Source organism: Glycine soja, chromosome 13 (genome assembly GCF_004193775.1).
Source record: "Glycine soja cultivar W05 chromosome 13, ASM419377v2, whole genome shotgun sequence".
NCBI classification, from domain to species: domain Eukaryota; kingdom Viridiplantae; phylum Streptophyta; class Magnoliopsida; order Fabales; family Fabaceae; genus Glycine; species Glycine soja.
In genome coordinates this window covers 21,187,398-21,205,829 of record NC_041014.1, presented here as the reverse complement: position 1 = coordinate 21,205,829, position 18,432 = coordinate 21,187,398, and the positions used below count along the sequence as shown (strand labels likewise).

The 18,432-nt window shown below is 34.2% G+C and overlaps 3 protein-coding genes across 3 annotated transcripts; 1 reads left to right on the top strand and 2 right to left on the bottom strand.

Annotated features, from left to right (window-relative positions):
• The first annotated feature begins 401 nt into the window (after positions 1-401).
• Positions 402-3,362, top strand: LOC114382714 (U4/U6.U5 small nuclear ribonucleoprotein 27 kDa protein-like). Its single transcript, XM_028342294.1, has 2 exons — positions 402-1,069; positions 2,985-3,362. The coding sequence occupies exon 1, from the start codon at positions 498-500 to the stop codon at positions 1,050-1,052; it is 555 nt and encodes a 184-aa protein (XP_028198095.1). The 5' UTR covers positions 402-497; the 3' UTR covers positions 1,053-1,069; positions 2,985-3,362.
• Positions 3,363-8,173: 4,811 nt separating this feature from the next.
• Positions 8,174-9,725, bottom strand: LOC114381256 (ribulose bisphosphate carboxylase small chain clone 512-like). The gene is made up of 3 exons (XM_028340475.1): positions 9,406-9,725; positions 9,189-9,320; positions 8,174-8,619 (listed from the first exon to the last, which is right to left on the bottom strand). The coding sequence occupies exons 1-3, from the start codon at positions 9,550-9,552 to the stop codon at positions 8,380-8,382; spliced, it is 519 nt and encodes a 172-aa protein (XP_028196276.1). The 5' UTR covers positions 9,553-9,725; the 3' UTR covers positions 8,174-8,379.
• A 1,748-nt stretch (positions 9,726-11,473) lies between these two features.
• On the bottom strand, positions 11,474-16,654 carry LOC114381166 (VIN3-like protein 2). Its single transcript, XM_028340353.1, has 5 exons — positions 16,465-16,654; positions 16,254-16,345; positions 14,481-15,156; positions 13,394-13,710; positions 11,474-12,859 (listed from the first exon to the last, which is right to left on the bottom strand). Exons 2-5 carry the CDS (start codon positions 16,276-16,278, stop codon positions 11,667-11,669), a joined length of 2,211 nt encoding a protein of 736 aa, XP_028196154.1. The 5' UTR covers positions 16,279-16,345; positions 16,465-16,654; the 3' UTR covers positions 11,474-11,666.
• Between the last annotated feature and the right edge of the window lie 1,778 nt (positions 16,655-18,432).

Here is an 18,432-nt window from a genome sequence, read left to right as displayed (position 1 = left end):
GAATCAATTTTATTTTTCCCTTTTACCTAGCTTAAGGTGAGTAGTATTAATGTTATTGACGATTCAAGTTTTACCTTAATAATCAATATTAGTTTTAAATGTCCATGAATTGTTTAGATAAAATTTCAATTGTATATTAACATCAAAAGTTTTGCGCCTAAGTTTTTTCTTTTATCTTTTTATAGTTTAGAAGATGCTAATAATTATTTTAGAATCTAAAAAATTAGAAATTAAAAAAATGTAAAAAATAAAATATTTCTAAAAACTTATTAGATTGTGATTAAATAACACTGCACAATCAATTATAAAAATTAACCATCATTGTATTTTTTGATAAAGTTTATTTATTTTTTCTATAAAAATATTATTTATTGTTTTTTTTAACCACTGAAGTGACTAAGTAAGAAGCAAGAAGCAAGAAGCAGTAGTAGTAGCATGGAGTGGTTTAGAACCATAACTTAAACTGAACCTCAATCTCCACCTTCACACCTTCCACCATGACGGATCGTGACCGTGATCGAGACCGAGACCGAACTCGCGACAGAGAAAGAGAACGAAGAAGAGATAAGGACGACCGTGATCGCGACCGTGACCGAGCACGCAGCAAGAGATCTCGTTCGCGTTCGCCTGACCGTGGCCGCTCCCGCCACCTGCGCTCTCCCTCTCCCAGCGAACGCTCCCACCGCCGGCGGCACCACCGGACGCCGTCCCCTGACCCGCCGCGGAAGCGCCACCGGAGAGACTCGACGGAGGAGGAGCACAAGGAGACGAAGAAAGCGGTATCGGACTTCGTGGACGGCATCGTGAAGGAGCAGCAGCAGAAGCAGCAGAAGGATAACGGAGACGGAGGAGGAGAAGCTGAGGGGAACGAGGACGAGTTGGAGATGATGAAGATGTTTGGGATTCCCACCGGATTTGACTCCACCAAGGGGAAACCGGTTCCCGGTGCTGACGTCAGCGGCGTCAGAGCCGTCACCAAGCGCCAACCGCGCCAGTATATGAATCGCCGCGGCGGATTTAATCGCCCATTGCCTGCTGAGAAGAATCGCTAGGGTTTTCTTTTATTCAGGTCTGTTCAATTTTCTTTTCTTTTTAATTATTAATCGTGGATTAGGGTTTGGTTTGAATTTGATGGTTGCCACTTGCAATTAGATTCGGATTTAGCTTAATTCAGCATATGATTGAAAATTAAATTGTTTTCCTCTTCCAGACGGTGACGATTAATTGCAAATTAGCAACAACAGTGTGTGTGGATTTGTGATGATAGCTATTATTCATGTTGTTGGAGTGTGCCGTTATTTTCGTATATTGTTCAGTTTAGTATTCATGCGTAGCATGAGGTTAGCTCAATTTTATTTGTGGTTATATAGCTCTCTTGCGATGCTAGAGTGTTTTGTCTTGAACATTGATTCGGTAGTGTTTTATTATCTGTAATCTTATCCAGGAGATGAGTCCTGATATTCCCATTTTTTATCTCCTGTCATCTTACACCTTGACAATGAAAACTATTACACCCAAAATGGAGAGTTTCGTATCCATGATAAATTACTCTCATTTTTCCCCTAGGCTAACAATCACAAGTCAATTAGTAAAATATTTCTCCCCTAAAAACTAACCCCTATTTGTCTTCAATCATGCTTATCCTTAGAGTAAATTACTCCCACCTTGCCTATATTTTACCCTTCTTCACAAATCACTATCCTCCCTTCCCTCTGATGTTTTTAAATATATTTTTTCAAATTTCACAAATCTTGTTTATGAGGTTAATTTGAATTTTCAATATATAGGAGAGATTGATGTAATCGGAGATGAATGGGAGAGGTGATCGTAGTCAGATAATATAATTGTAGACTCTTGTCCTAATATGTATAGTAATTTGAATTTCCCTAGCAATATGAATCAATTTTCATGTTTTGCAGTTTTACAATGTGAGTAATATCACAGTGGCAGAGTTTTTAATGATTGTTAAAGAAAAGTATGTTGCGTAGTTATTCGGTGTGGAGGACTTTGACACACTTTGTCACTTCCACTCATGGTAGCAATAAGAAAATTTGAATATGTGTAACATGATTCAAGTTTGGTGATTGAAAACAGATAATGGATGATCCTTAAGAGATGAGAATTCACCCGAAGCCTCAATTCACCAACAGAATTCGTCCATACCCTTCCCATAACAGATTTGTCCCCTGTATACCTACCTTGTCACCTTAATTCTCTCTTCTATATGCCTTATGGACTAGCAGTCTTTCACATCCTCACATGCTTCTCTCCCTTCTTTCAGCAAAACACCTCTAGCTTCTCTTGTATACATTCCCAAACTTAGGCCTAGGCTCTTTGGCTACTTGGGTTGTTGATGATTGATCCATTTAGTAATGCAGGTTGCTAAACAGATTATTGATCAAAGAATTGGCAGGCATGTTGGATGGAAGTTATGAGTTATGAAGAGAAGGGAATGTGAAGTATTTGTTATTTATGGCTCTGATTGTAGAAAAACTTATCTTTTTATAAGCCTTGTCTAAGATTGGAGACTATAAACTGTAAAGAGATTTCAACCACAACTGGTTAGACTGTGGAACGTGAATTGTGATTGGATATAATAGCAATAGTAACTATATATTTGCTCTGATAAAGCAGATATTATATAATTTGAGATTGAGCTCACTGCTGGAGTGCACTTATTTTGTTTGTAGAACAGAAATACGGTATGTTAGTATGTTTGCTTTTCAAAGGGATAAGCTGTGCCAATTTAACTTAGAAATAGCATTATAGGAAATAAGGATGATGGTAATTTACTGTCACTTCTATGAAATCCCTGTTTAGAAAAAGCCACCCCTAAGCTTATGAATGAGTCAGTCATTATTTTCATTTTCATTCAGAACGGCAAATGCATTATTCCTCATTTTACTTGTTGGTAGGAAATATCTTCACACTACTAAGTATTTTCCTTTGCCTGCTTAATCGACTATTGCCATTTTTCATTGCAGACGAGTAATATCCTTTGGTGGTTGTTTAATCATGTGGATATTGGAGCCAGAAACCCTTGGTGGGACCCAAAATGAAAGCTTGCAAGCGTTCCACCAGTTACTTGTGTCGTTCATTTAATATACCGTGCTACCTTCAGCTCAATATATCCTGTGTAATTGGTGTTAGGCATGTTTCATTTTTTACCCATCTAATTATCTAGTTACATTCATAGAATTTGCCAAATTTTCATGCGGTATGTACATTTATCTGCATGCCTTACGCCTTGGGATGCACATGCTTTATGTAATCAAGTGATTCTAGGTGTGCGAGTTTGTTAACTCTCTGCCCTAAACTATTAGTTTTAATGCTTATATCTATGCTGATACACATTTAATGTACAAAGCAAGAGTAATCTTTTGATCTAGGAGTACCTAAGAATTCCCCACAAACTGGTGATAATAGCAGCAATTATATCATGAGTCACGAGGTCTGATTATGGAACTTTCTGTACTCAATATCCTGACCAAGGGATGTGGATGTTTATTAACTCTGACTCAAACTATTGTTGCTCCTCCCTGTTGAATAGCCCTCAGTGGTGACTGGTGAGCTAGCGGGACAAAAGGGCATGACTTTCGATTTTCGAATCCTGCCATGCAATCTCAAAATCCCCTCCCCGGGACGAACTAGAAAAATCAATTTCGCTCGAGTATGAACGAGAAAGAAAACAATAATTTCTGGCTATTATGTCAAGACATATCCTTCTCCCCCTTAGTAGACTCAAGGGGAGAATAGCATACATGCCCTATTCGGGGACTTAAATCATAATCTTTAATACCGAGAGATGTTTAATTATGAGTTTACTTTTGATACTTTGTTGGGACAATCTTTAATAATAGTCAATTGATTAAAAATTATTTTTAATATAATTTTTAAAATAATTATTATAGAAAGTCACTAGTAAAAAATATGGCGATTCATGATTAGATGATATTGCAAATTATTTCTTTACCAAGTATATATTTTAATTAAATTATGAAATTATTTTCTTCTTATTTTAAAATATATAATTGATCTCCTTGAAGGATAAATATGTTACATTTAATCCAATGTAGATGAACTTTTTGGAGTTTTTTGTGTGACTTTTCAACATAATTAACTAATAATTTTAAAGAGTTGCTATAAATTTTGTGATCTTAAAGATAAAATAAAGATTTTAGATGAAAAAATGAAGTTGGTAATATATAAAAGGCTTAATTATGAATTTGGTCATCAAATTATTTCAAATAGTTAAATTTGGTTTCCAAATTTTAAAGATTTAATTTGATACTTAAATTCTTAAAAATGAATCAATTTGATCTTTAAATTTTTAAAAGATTTAATTTGGTATTCAGGTTGTTAAAGATGAATTAATCTGGTCTTTACATTTTGAAAAATAAATCAATTTAGTTATCAAATTTTGAAGAACTTAAGAACAAAGGGAACCATTTAAAATAATAAAGCCTATATAAAACTCCAAACTTCATTTAAACTTTTAAAATATTAAAATCAATTATAGAATGATTGAAAATAGTTATTAATGTCATTCAAAGCTATGCATGATACAAAATATAATTAAGAGGCACACATATAATTATTTGGTGTTGTTAATGGAGTCGTTTATATTGAAATGAACTAAGTTTAATTCAAGTTCTGAGTTTATATTTTAAAATAGGATGGTAGAGAAGGATAAACACAACAAATTTTTTTCAAAACATAGTCAAACTTGAAGAACTAGATTAAGTATACCACTGAAAATTCGTGATGAAATAATTTTCTTCATGTCAAGCATTTTAGTTTACTTGTCTTTTTTTAAGAAAAAAATCTCAAAATTAACAGCCATTTAAAGTGAAAATTCTTGTGCATGTTGACCGAAGTGACATGTTCCGGTGCTATACTGACAACCAAGTCTGGAATCGGCTCTATTGTGAATTTTGAATCGCAATCAAAAGGAAGAAACGCAAAGGATAAACCCGAACATCTTATGCAGTGCAAAAACTAAGTGATGCAGGTCTTTGAACTTAAAAGAGGAACCATAAGATAGATATAGGACTCACATTTGGATAGCAATGGGTGTAAGATGTTACGTACGCATTCTGGTCCCTACTTCAACTTCTCCTTAGTGTGTTTGGTTTAAAAAATAAAAATAAAATAGAAATTTTTTAATTCAAGTATAATGTAAAAAGTGTGGATAAAAATAATAAAAATTTCTCTCTTTTTTACCTAACACATCATTTAGGCTCGGTTGCAAATCTTCGAATGAGTCTTATCCTAACAGATTGAGTTTATTGTTTTGTGAAGGAATTTGTTCTATCCTCATATTCCATTCAAAACGAGAATAATATACAAGAGTGTCTGCTTTAATTCAAGGCTGCAAATAAACTAATTTCTTAATATCAAAGATATTAAAAATATTTACGTGCCAACTTAATTCAAGGCTGCAAAAAGGCTAATTGTCTATATAAAAGATATACAAAGATATTGAAAATATTTATAAGAATATTTACAGATTCGATCATACAATCGCAGTCGAAGCGAGAGGTTCTCGTACAATGAGATAGGCTCAAAAATCATCAAAAAGTATGTGCAAAAGCCCTTTAGTGAAAATGTCAGCTATTTGATAGCGAGAGGGAACATGAAGGACACGAACGTGTCCACGAGCAACTTTCTCACATACAAAATGTATATCCATCTCAACATGTTTAGTGCGCTGATGTTGAACAGGGTTACTGAAGAGATATATCGCAGTCACGTTATCATAGTACATCAATGTAGCCTTGTGGATTGGACAATGAAGTTCTAGAAGTAGATTACAAATCCAACAAGACTCGGAAACAACATTTTCTACTCCTCTATACTCGGCTTCGACACTCGACCGAGACAAAACGGGTTGTCGTTTAGAGAAACAAGAGATCAAATTATCTATAAAAAAACGCAATAACCAGAAGTGGATCGTCTAGTGTTGGGACATCCACCCCAATCGGCATCAGTGTATGAAATGGGAGAAAAAAAATGATGATTTGTACAAATGTAAGCCAAAGTCTAGGGTGCCTTTTACATAACACGTAATTCGTTTAAGGGAATTCATATGTTCAATCTTTGGATCATGCATGTGTAAATATACTAGTTGTACAATATATGATATATTAGGTCTCGTAAAAGTAAGGTACTGTAATGCTCTTGCTAAACTGCGATAATAAGTTGAATCCTCGTATAGAGAACCTGAGGAGACACTAAGCTTAGCTTTGCTGTCCATTGGTGTTGGAGTAGGTTTACAAGAAGTCATGCCAGCTTTATCTATGATCTCCTCAGCATATTTTCGTTGGGAAAGAAATAAACCACCTACATGTTTAGTTATTGCAATGCCCAAAAATAGCCGAGAAGACAGGAAAGTTCCCTAGGTCTCGTGATACCATGAAGGAATTTGTTCCGTCCCCATATTCCATTCAAAACAGGAATAATATACAAGAGTGACTGCTTAAATCAAGGTTGCAAATAGACTAATGGCCAAATATCAAAGATATTAAAAATATTTATAAGAATATTTATCGGTTCTATCATTTTGTGGTATGCCCGCCATGGTTTCTACCTTTCTGGACCTAAACAGTGGTAAATCTTGGACAAATTTGGTGCAGCTAAATTATATGGTTTTACAATTTATTTGTGTTTTTCCCCTGATTAATAGAAGAGGTAACATCAAATTTGTTTGGAATTTGGGAAAGTTGCTTATCCTATTTTCAATTCTTGGACTTTGAGCATCAAAATTAAGTATTCTAATGGATGAAAATGTTCATGATATGATTTATACTTATCAACACCATATTAAAAAATGACTCAATTATTTTATATCTGGACAAAAATGTTGAGGATGTATGATTTATCACCTTATTAAAAAATGACTCAATTATTTTATATCCCTGCCTCACTTTTATATATTCTTAAATAAAAAAGTACAACTTCCAATCACTTGAAATTTTTGTATGACATATAATCAATCATTAAGAATTACAATTATCTAGCAACCATTTTTAGATCACAACAGAAAAGTGTTAATTGTATACTATGGTTTCTAGGCATGGTATATGTTGGTGAAAGGAGCAATCAGGCGACGTATTTTTTCCGAATGCCTAAGTCTTGAATGACGGGAAATTTCGGTAAGCTAGCTTAGTAAAGTAGTATAGTTTATTAGTTATACATGTGATGTTGCCAAAAGAAAAATGGAAGGGGGAGGGGGAAAGGGACAATGGGACACGGCCTCACGTGTCCCTTAGGTAATTTGGCGTTGGCACTTGGCACAAAGAACACTATAATATTAGAGAAAATCGATTGTTTAATGGTGATTTACTCGTACCATAGTCAACAAGGACCACATTCATGCTTCACTTCCTAAGAAACTAGGGGCTTAGAGATCAAATCAATGATCTCTCCTAACCCACTAACTCGATTGCTTAGGCAAAATATTCTTGTTTGTGATCCGCAATCATACATGCACACAAATTGACACTTTAAATCAAGGGATACATGCTGAAATCTATGGGCTAGTTTTGCAAAAATATAAGAAAATACTAATAATAATACAAATAAAAATCCTCCAATCCTTCTTGATCCAAAAAAGAGAAATCCATCCCTCGATCCTTGTACACGGAATAAACCATGTGTGTGGAACCTATGCAGAGGCCAGATCATTTTTGCCTACCATAATGGATTATGTTTTTAAGCAAAAGAAGGATGTGACAGAAGTTGGTGATTGTTTTTATCCCAACCAAGTTGGCACCAAAACAACCCCCAGCAAAACCTGCACCACCCAATATCATTCAACAAAAGAATAAAAAGAAAGCAACAAAGAACCAAGGGGGGACATGGAGCTAAACCCTTAGAATGCCAAACTAAACTCTACTTAAACCTGTAGTAAGATAGAGCGGTTCTGTCCTGTACAAAAGTTTAGTAATAAAAGCGAGAATGTAGTTTCACCAACAAAAAGTGTCTAAGTTAGTGCCCTCACGGAATATGTGACCCACTATAAATGACATGGAGTTAGTCAAATTCACATAACGATTTTGATAAAAGGTAAAAAGGAAACACCATATTAAATAAAACTATGATTACAGTATGCAACTAAAACAAAAAAGTATATTTGCCCTTAATTTAAGAAATACAGCGTGATGGTAATCAATTGCAAGCTAAATGTGTGGTAGAATTATAACTTCAAAATGAAAACAAACTCAATAACGTCTTTACGTTCTATTCAAACAAACGGCTGCGACTTCCAATTCCATCTTATTCATACCGCTAGATAAGTAAACAGCAAAGTTCATATTACATTTTTTTAAAGAGAGAGAAATTGGGGAAATGAAGATAAATTAACAAGAGCAAAAAGGCTCAAGTGGTAGTAGTGATATCAGGTTTGTGAACGATAAAAGCCATGGACTGCATGTGACGCTGGTTATCAAATGCTAAGCAACGTATATATGCATTTGGATACACTCTTCTGCATTCATGGATCTCCTTCAGCACTTGCGAAGAGTCACTGCAACCAAACATTGGTAGCTTCCACAATGTCCAATACCTACCGTCATAGTACCCTGGCATATGGCTGTTTTCTCTACGAACACACCCCAACTAATTTCATGTTCCAAACAACACAGTTCCATGTTACTAGGATATACAACCATCTTTATAAAACCAAAGCATCAATGGAAAAACATAAATATATATAAAATTCTCCATGATACAACGACACAGAATCAGCCTAGCCTAGATTAGATCAAAGCTCGTAACAATTATAAAGTTTTACATCCAACCCCTTAAAGTAAAAAATATATATATATTTGAGAGAATAAATTGCATTTATTATGGTTGACCAACAAATCAACCATTGAAATTGCAAAAAAAATAAAATAAAATGTGTACAAATAAACTTTGAGTTTAGTTACTATCTTAACTGCTGATTTTTTAATCAATGGTTATTAATGTATTTTATTATCTGAGATGCACTTCCTTTACTTGACAGAAGTCAAATCCGTAAGTTTTATTTATTCTCGATGGCATGAGAATTGCTAGTCTTTTATACGTATTTTAGATGAATCAATATAAACAATTCTAATGTAAATATAATTTCTTTCTCCAAAGGAAATTAAAGAAAAAGCATAAATCTACAACATAATAATCTAAATTTATCTGAAGCTAACCTCATCAAATTCAAGGCAAGGGATCCATCCCTTCTTGAGCATGTAGTCAATCTCCTTTGCAATGGATTCATCTGAAAGGGGTGGCAGGTAGGACAGTGTTTCAAACTTCTTATTGTTGATGGGATTCCATGTCTGTTGGAAGTATAAACTCAATAGATTAAATCATGTTATAGTTTAAACACATCATATATATGGACAATGAATTTGATCACTTCACCTTCATGCAGTAAGTTTTAGAACCATTTGAAACAATCTTCCTTTTCCATCCTATGGATCCAGTACTGGGGCAAAGATTTGATGAGTTGGACTTCAAGCCTACAAAGCCAGCCCCAGCAATATGAGCTGCAAAAGTTGCAGCAGACATTTTATTCAACTATAAGTGTTGAATGGAAGGTTTCGATTAAAAAAAGAGATATGACAAGGGCTATGCAACTAAGAATCAATGTTTGATCTTGAACGAGGTAGAGTTAGACATAACATAAGGACTAAAGAAATAGGCTTTGGTGATCCTTAAATAATGTGTATAGTATAAGTAGACGGTGGGCACAAGAAAAGGGAGAGTTTGATTATCTCTTTACACAATTTTATTAACACTTGCGGTGCTGACAGGGGCCCGCCAATTCCTGGTGCTGAGTAAATTGTGCCAACAAGTTGAAATAAAATAAACAAACGATTCCTCCACTTTTTCATATGGCCTTTCTAGTGCACATTATAAAATTATGTTTGGCTGGATGTGGACATCGTAGGAATCCAAACAACCTTCTCTACTAGCCAAATAAAAAATGACTTCAAATTGCACTGGCAAAACCAACTTACAGCACACTGGTGTCTCTCTTGAACATGTCTTATGAGTCTGAAATCTATGTGAACCAAACTGTACTACTTCAAATAGTAAGAATAAAAATAAAGTGTATCTTGTTATATTGAAATCCTCGAGCTACTTTCCTATACTACTTCAACATTGTGGACGATTTGATCAATTTCTAAGAAACTCCTAGCAATTACCCATTATGGCACAATGTCGTACTTCCTTCCATTATATTTTGATATTTTTGAGGCCTTAATTCCTTCTAATACTTCCCATTTCCCTGTCCTTTCTAGTGCATATTACGTTATTGAACATATCATCCTTTTTAATTTGTTCACCTTGACTCAAAATATCAACCATGCATCTATAGTGATCAACGGATGGTGGGACACCATATACATTATGCATCTTCATGCAATAGATATTTGTGATTGCAAAGCACTATGCCAATTGACAACAATTTGTTTGAGTCAAACCTTTGCCAATTGATTATTTATAGGCCATCTAGTCCTAGTATTCATAGATTTCAATCAATGCGGTACGGAGCTCAAAAGTTCCTATTCAACCGCAGCTGCACCCGCATTAGCAACACCCAATAAGAGATGTGTTGAGCTTCACATTTGTACAATTCTTCAACTCACGGAAAAAGGTCAATTCCCTCGTTCAAATACACACATACCATTGTGATATGTCAAATTGCACCAAATAAATCCAAAACCAACAAGGCTCAACACACATTGGTAGATAGTTGAGTTCTTAAAGTATGTTAATCAAGATTCAATTCTTGACTTTATGTATAAAAATCTTTTGTTGAAGACATACTTCAGTGAATGTATATGGTTTGAAAAGGATTAATCAATCCAGTCATCAACTCGTGTGAGATAAGTTGGAAAACGAAAAACAAAACAGATAAATCAAATTCTGTGATTCATTAACCAACTCATTGCTGCAATAATCACTGGCGAGACTGGTCCAACAAACCATAATATTATTCTTGCGACAGGAACTTTCGTTAAACACGCGACTATTATTAACTTTCATCCTTTCATGATTGACAACACAACTCAACTAACCTCTGATAAAATTCCCTAAGATAGTGAAACACATGCTTTAAGCAGCAGCGTAAGAGTTCAGACATTTATAAAAGTGAGATTAACTTGCGGAATAATTCTGAATTTCTGGATAAATCATTAACTTTTACTAAGTATTACTCCATCAATGATTAGCTTTAATTATTGCTCACTAATGATGTGTCAAAATATCGTCCACTTAATCTCCACGATTACATAGTCAACACTAAAATTGTTAGAAGATTAAAGATCCACGCCAATAATAGACCTTCAATTCATGGGTCGAAAAACTTTTAACAAATTGAGAGCCTCGTCAGCTAGAGAAGACTAAAACTATAGATAAATTAATTTAGTATAAATTCTTCAATGTTACCTACCAAAAAGTGTATCGATGACCGAGTTGCAAATTGGAAAAAAAAATTATCAATTTAAATAGTAATTGTATAATAAAAGTAAATCTAAAATTCTTACATCATCATATGAATGATAATGTTGAAATAAATATATGTATTTGAACTGTCTAAATGAAGAATATATTAAAAATCTAAAGAATTACTGCATGGCAAGCTTGCGGCTAGTAGCTGGACCTACAAAATCTGGTCAATGCCAAAGCTTCATGCAGAACCCCGCTGGCACAACTGATGTTCTCTTGCTGGACAAACATTCCGAGAAGGTGTCCACAAGTTGCTCTGCAAGAGATGCAGGATCTTCAAGAAATGTATCAATGTATATTTTCACAATCCTAACTTCTTGAGGGGTGGCTCTTAAGCTGTACCAAGTCAGAAATTTCTGCCTGAAGTTCTTTTCTATGTGACCTTCACACTCTAACCACCTAATCACCTTCACATAATACTCAAAATCACGATCCGAAAAGCCATTTGCAACACGGCCCTCCTCTTGCCTTTCTCCACTTCTCTTCTTGGATGTGCTTCCATCTTGGGGACCCTCCCTTTTCCCGGATACATTTTCTTGATCTTTGCCACTGGACTTAGATCTTTTATTCTTTCCAGGTCCATCCTTAAGTGTTTCCAACTTGCAGGGAGTATTAGGCAAGCCTCCTTCCGAGCTACCCACTAACGGCACACATTCCCTCCCTGTTAGAGCTGGGGAAATCAACCCATCATCGGTGCTCATGTCCTCAGTGATTTGTTCCTCTGGTGAATGCTTGTTTTCGAGCTTTAGCACATCAGAACTAGGTATGGAGGCAGTCGTTCCTCCAGCATGCTGTTTGTCTGACAAAGAATCTGCATCAGGAGGAAGTCCCACACCACCTAGATTGGAACAGTTAATAGCATCATTGGATAAATTTCCAGAAGCAAGTTTGTTGCTATCCTTGTGATAAGAAGGATAATGGTCTGCTCGGTTATCAGTCAGGTCACTATATGGATTACAGTTATTAGTTTCATCTTCCACGGATGATGGATTGGAAAGGCTGCTACAGTTGGTTACCGGGCTCTGACTTCTTTCAGTTGCTGAGCAATTAGGGACTTCTTCCTCACCATGCTCTGTTGAGACTTGAACTTCGCACATACCTGACTCCCTCAAATCATTGGAAACAACTTTGAAACTGTATTCTGTACCTGGAATTAGGCCCGAGACACTGAACCTTCTATTTGGTAAGAGCGAGGTGCAAGTTGGGTCCGTGGGATAGTCCACATCATCAACTTTGCGATGCCACAAGGTGTAACCAGCAAGAATTTCACCAGAGGGTTCTTCAGAACCCAAAATAATAGTGAGGGTAGTGGCAGTGACATCTTCAAACCTCAACATATTTGGAGCGAGCAAATATGCATCTGAAAATGTAAAGTATGTACACAGAGATCAATATTATTACATTCTTTGAGAATCTAGACCCAGTGACAAAAAAATAATAAGCTGATAACTGTTCTATGTTTGCATCCAATACCATAGTTATGTACCTTGAAATAGAATCCAATACAAGTTCATATACAAAAAAAAAAAAAAAAAAAACCTAGGAAGTTGGTCATGTCCCATGTTTGGCTGCTGATCCCAGAAATAGTTTTGGGTCCCAAAATAAATTAACATTATTACATGTGGTCAAAAGTAATTTTGGTATCTCCACCAATTATCCAAAGTTACTTTTGGGAGACCATTCCAAACATAAATCTCCGTATAAAATCATTTCTTCTTTACACTCAAGTATTTCAATATCTGTACCAATTACCAAATAAGAGATCAAAATTAAGATAAAATAAACGGAAGCAGTAAAGTAGTCAGTTCCATATATAAAACAAACCACAAGTGAAATTGTAAATGATATAGATCCACAAGGGAAATTGAGCAAAAAAAAAAAAAAAGATGATCACCTTGATTTGTTGGCTTGGGTGACAAAGGCAAGATCCTTTTCGATAATGAATCAAGTGATTCCAGAGCAAAACCACAGAGTTTCTGAACCTCAGGTCCCGAAGAAAGCCTGTTCACAATCCCCCTTCCAATCTTCACCGGTGAGCCAGTGAGTGGACCCACTTCAGGTTCAAGTTTCTTCACTGCTTCATCAACAATTTTATAAAGTTCTTCATACATTTCAGTTCCTTGTAAAAGTCTTTGGCTTAAGGAGACACGATAACAGAGTATATCTACGCGTCTAGTATCCTTTGCTACCATCAGTTGTTTTCTCCAGCATCTAATACATTTTAAGAAACAAGCCAAGATGAGATTGATCTTACCTTACATATTTCCCAAATTTCATCCTAAAAGGAATATGGCACATACACCACACATTAAAAGAACAACTTTACCATCTTTTGATTGAGCAATCACAATATCTTGGTCATAATGTTGAGTAGAGTGTCTTACCATAGCTAAGCAATCAAAAATAACATTCAACAAATAATGAATCTCTCTCTTTCACAAAACTGATCATGCCTAATATTCATCTTGAAATATCAGTCCTAATGAACTAAATAAAGCCATGCTACAATTTTCTATTATACACAACCTAAAGCTTTTTATGAACTCAGCAAAAGAAAAGGGAGGGAGGAGATTTTTTATTTTATTTTTTAAAAATAATACTTGGTCGTGAGGAATATTATTGACTCATTTCATACAGTTAAACTGGACAATTCTGCTAACCGATATTTAATTGGTCATGAGAATTCTAAGACTTTAACATGACGAAGGACAAGATTTTAACTTGCATGAAGAGTATTCTAAGACAACTCAGTTGACTTTTTCCACATTATTGTCTATTTTGGAAGTCTTTTGATGCATTTTGTAAACAAGTGACCAAATACAATCTTCTAGAACCCTATTACATGCTAAGAATTTGCATGTGTAGTAAGTTTATAGCATAGAAGACCTTCCAAGATATAGGAAAAAAAGAGGCAGAAATTTTTAAATGGATACATGATGTCATCCAAGAAGCTGAAAAGTGAAAAGCATCAGCATGATTACCCGAGTAAATCATTTATTTTCCAACAAGAGACACAGTAGAAGCCTCCATCAAGCTTGGGACGCTCACCATCCTTGCCAATTCCTGAACCATCATGTTTTAAAGCACACTCAAGGTGGCATGACAAGCCACAAGAAACACCAGGAAATGGATTCTCAGAACTACATATTAACCACAGGCTAGGGTCTTTGTTGTCATCATATTGATGACAAATGCAGCATGAACATCTTTTGCAAAATGCATCTGATTGATTCAGGGTAGCTTTGCAAGCTGAGTTTTTGCAGAATGTGGTATTAATAGAATCACCACCATTATTGACTGGAACGCTGGTCGCAGGAACAGGGATGTGAGAAGGATTCTCAGACTTTCTCTGCCTTTTGGCAGGCTTCTGACCAGGTGCAGGAGAAGATTGTGGTTCAGGGTCTGTCGCAGTTTCATTCCCGCCTGATTTCTTTTCAGAAACAATCTTTAGAAGATTTTCTATAATTTTCAACTTTGTCAGCCCAGTATACTTTCTCTCTTTCCCCATTTCTGCACACAATATTTGCAAAATCTCTTGACGACTCCATGACTGCAGCATCTCAGATGCACCATGCAACCAGTTAGATACTTCATATACAAGTTCTCTTTTTTCCTCCATACTCAATTTACTGCACTTAGAAGGATCAAGTGCAAGGCCTGAGATTAAGGAAAAAGAAAACATATATCAGCACATTAGATACATGAATGTATTCCAATTTTAAAACCTCCAAGCAGTAAAGGAGACAAGACTGGCTCTACAAAGACTCCTTCCATAACATGTATTCATGCCAGACATGTCATCAACTAGAAATTAGAAACTTCTTGAGACTACAGGCAGAAATACTTAAATTTCTACATGCAAAAAGAATGCAATTATCTTCTTTTTTTTAGATAAAATGCAATTATCTTTCACATGAGTAATAAATCAGTCCAGTATGTTATCTGACCAGGCCTCAATTTTGTTATAGTCTAAAACATTGACTACTTCAAAAACATTACCAAGAAGGGCAAAACAAGCAAATATAATAAAAGGTATACAACTGGAACCAGTTAACTTTGCATGACAAGGACATACCAACCACTTGAAAACACAGTAAGTAATAGAAACATACGAGACCTCGTGCAATGGATTAGTCAAGTAAGACAATTAGGCAGTTGGACTTAATCTCCTTTGACCTTTATTGGAGACTCCATACTCCTAATATAGAACCCATACACCCGAAAATTTATTAGCTGGCACATCGTATACCAAATTACAAGCTTACTAACCCTCCTTTCTCCCTTACAATGCATCTATAAAGTATTACACACAGCTCAGGTCGTGAATTCCACGACCCCAGATGCACAATCACAAAAGAAAATAAAAACAAAAATTAAATCAAATAATAGAAACTAAATAATAATAATAATAATAATAATAAGCACCTCTATCACGAAAAACTAATTTTTTTTTAGGAAAAAAAAAAGGAAATCAAAAGCTAATCACCAACCAATATTTAGAAAAGGCACAAAGAGATCACAACAAATTAAATCAAAACCCAGAGAAGTCAGATACGTCACAATGCTAAAATACCAGACAGAATAATCTACATGTGGATCGTTAAATTGAGCGGTAAGTTAAATCTCACGAGCCTGAACATAACACAGATAAAGAATCCTTCACAGAATTCAATCACCTCCGTTTCAACAGAACAAAAAAGTGGTGAAAATTAGAAGAAGAACACACAAATAGAGTGACAAAATAAGCAATTCACCCTCAAAAGACGAATCTGTAGCCATAGCTATGCAACAAGAGGAATCACTCAACCCACCACATTACCACCAAAAGCCCAAAACTTGTTCGAACCTGCACAACAAAAAATCCAATCCACATCACGGGTCACCGTTATAAACCAAAAAATAGTAAATTAAAGAGAGAGAAAAAAAATGTAAAAGAGAGAGAGAAGAATGAAATATGAGAAATACCAAGAATAGATGTTTGGAATTGTAGAAGAGAAAAGGAATCCATGAACCGAAAACTGGTCTCACACACAGTATTTCTCTGAGTGAAAGAGGGAGACTGGAGGTGGTGGTGGAGGACCTTGCTTGCTTTTAGAGAGAGAAAGCTTCCAAGTTGTATAGAGAAAGAAAGAGAGTGAGAGAGAGAGAAGCGTTTGCGTTGTTTGTTAGATAAAAATCAGTCAATGAATAAATATAAATAAATAAATAAATAAAAAGCAGCTGCATGCTATTGCTGTTGCTATTCATATTGCGATACTCACTCACTCAACGACATTTTTACATTTCAGTTTTGGTTCGGTTGGAAATTGGAGTAGTCCAATCTCCTTTTTTACCAAAATGTCCTTGCCTTAGTATCTAATATTTTTATTCTTGTATATACACAAAACTACTTGTAAGTTAATTTTATTTGGACATGATTTTTTATAATCATATTATTAATATAAAATATTTATCAATTTTATAAATGAAATAGTTCAACGTCTTTTTAAAAAGATTTAAACTTAATTTCATCTCAGATTAATGATTAATTAATAATTATTTTATCTCTAAAGATCAAAGATATATATAAAAAATTTAAAACAATTCAACCGAGTTAAATCTTTGATGGTGACTAATTAATATTTGTTCCACCAAAATAAAATATTTTATCTTGTTGAACGCAATATTTTTTTTCCAGTAAGATAAAATTATTATATATCACAATTTTTAATTTCTAAATATTACATAATTATGCACTTAGAATTCAGATGAAAAAACTAATTGAATTATAATAGTCTCATAGAGATTGAATTGATTTTTGCAGTCCACGGTCTTAGTATCAAAGTACTAGTGTCTATTTGGTGACACTGCATTTATTTTTTGGTGCGTCGCAGTTAGTGTAGCATCCACATACACCATATGCCATCACAAACCTGCACCATAACTTCATACATACATCAGACCCATATCGAAAGGGAGTGCTCTGGCGTGACATGGCACTGCATTGTATTGTAGGACAATATTTTAACTATGTGCTGTCTATTTCTCTTCATTGATTGTCTTTTTTTTTTCCACATTTTTCTTCATACATATTATCACTTAGATGTTACAAGTTTTATGAGTAATTGAAATATAAGAAATGTCTTAAATCAACATGGTTGATAAAAATATTAATGATTTTTAATTTATTTGATACTTAAGTTTATTTGTATGATTTTTTTAATATGTTATTAGTATAAAATATTTATCAATTTTTCTAATAATTAATCTCTATAAAAAAAATTAGTTAATTATCTCTAATAGGATTTTCTTATTTTAAGTATATATTTTTTCATTTACATAACTTAAACAATGATCTTATTTAAGAAAATCAACTATAATATTACTCGAATCAACAAAAAAGTTAATTTGATATGCAAGTAAAATATGCATATAAATTTATATAAATACAATTTTTTTTATCAATTATATAAATACTCTTAATAAAAAAGAAAGTGTACAAAAATAAAGATAAATTAAGAATTTTAAAACAAAAACCACCTTTCCTCTTAAAATTGGACTTATTATTGAATGATGTGAATCTCTTCCTTATATATAAAAAATATTATTTTCTTCCTTTTTTTCAATGATTCCAACTGCAAGATGAAAGACAACCTCACAGCCCTTCCATTTTTAGGTTGTTTCTCTGTCCTTCCACTTATGTTTTTGTGTTTCAAACAAAGCACACTCTTCATGTTTATTATTAAAAATATAGTAGTTATGTACGGGAAATATTGTAATAAAAATTAACAATATCATATTGTTCTTTAATAGAAATTATTGTATAATAAATTTATTTATTTTTATAAAAAATATCTAAAAAGTCGTATTTATTATAAATTTTCATTTAGTTAACAGCATAAAAAAAATTTCAGTGCATTTTATTTTCTGTGAAGTGACTGACGGTATAAGATA

Coding starts and splice junctions, on each gene's coding strand:
- LOC114382714 (XM_028342294.1), top strand. CDS start 498: ATGACGGATCGTGACCGTGATCGAGACCGAGACCGAACTCGCGACAGA.
- LOC114381256 (XM_028340475.1), bottom strand. CDS start 9,552: ATGTCTGCTGCAACTTTTGCAGCTCATATTGCTGGGGCTGGCTTTGTA. Junction 9,321..9,405: donor CTAAAACTTACTGCATGAAG/GTGAAGTGATCA, acceptor TACTTCCAACAG/ACATGGAATCCCATCAACAA. Junction 8,620..9,188: donor CTTGCCTTGAATTTGATGAG/GTTAGCTTCAGA, acceptor ACATGAAATTAG/TTGGGGTGTGTTCGTAGAGA.
- LOC114381166 (XM_028340353.1), bottom strand. CDS start 16,278: ATGGCTACAGATTCGTCTTTTGAGG. Junction 15,157..16,253: donor TACAGATTCGTCTTTTGAGG/GTGAATTGCTTA, acceptor CCTTAATCTCAG/GCCTTGCACTTGATCCTTCT. Junction 12,860..13,393: donor ACCCAAGCCAACAAATCAAG/GTGATCATCTTT, acceptor TTACATTTTCAG/ATGCATATTTGCTCGCTCCA.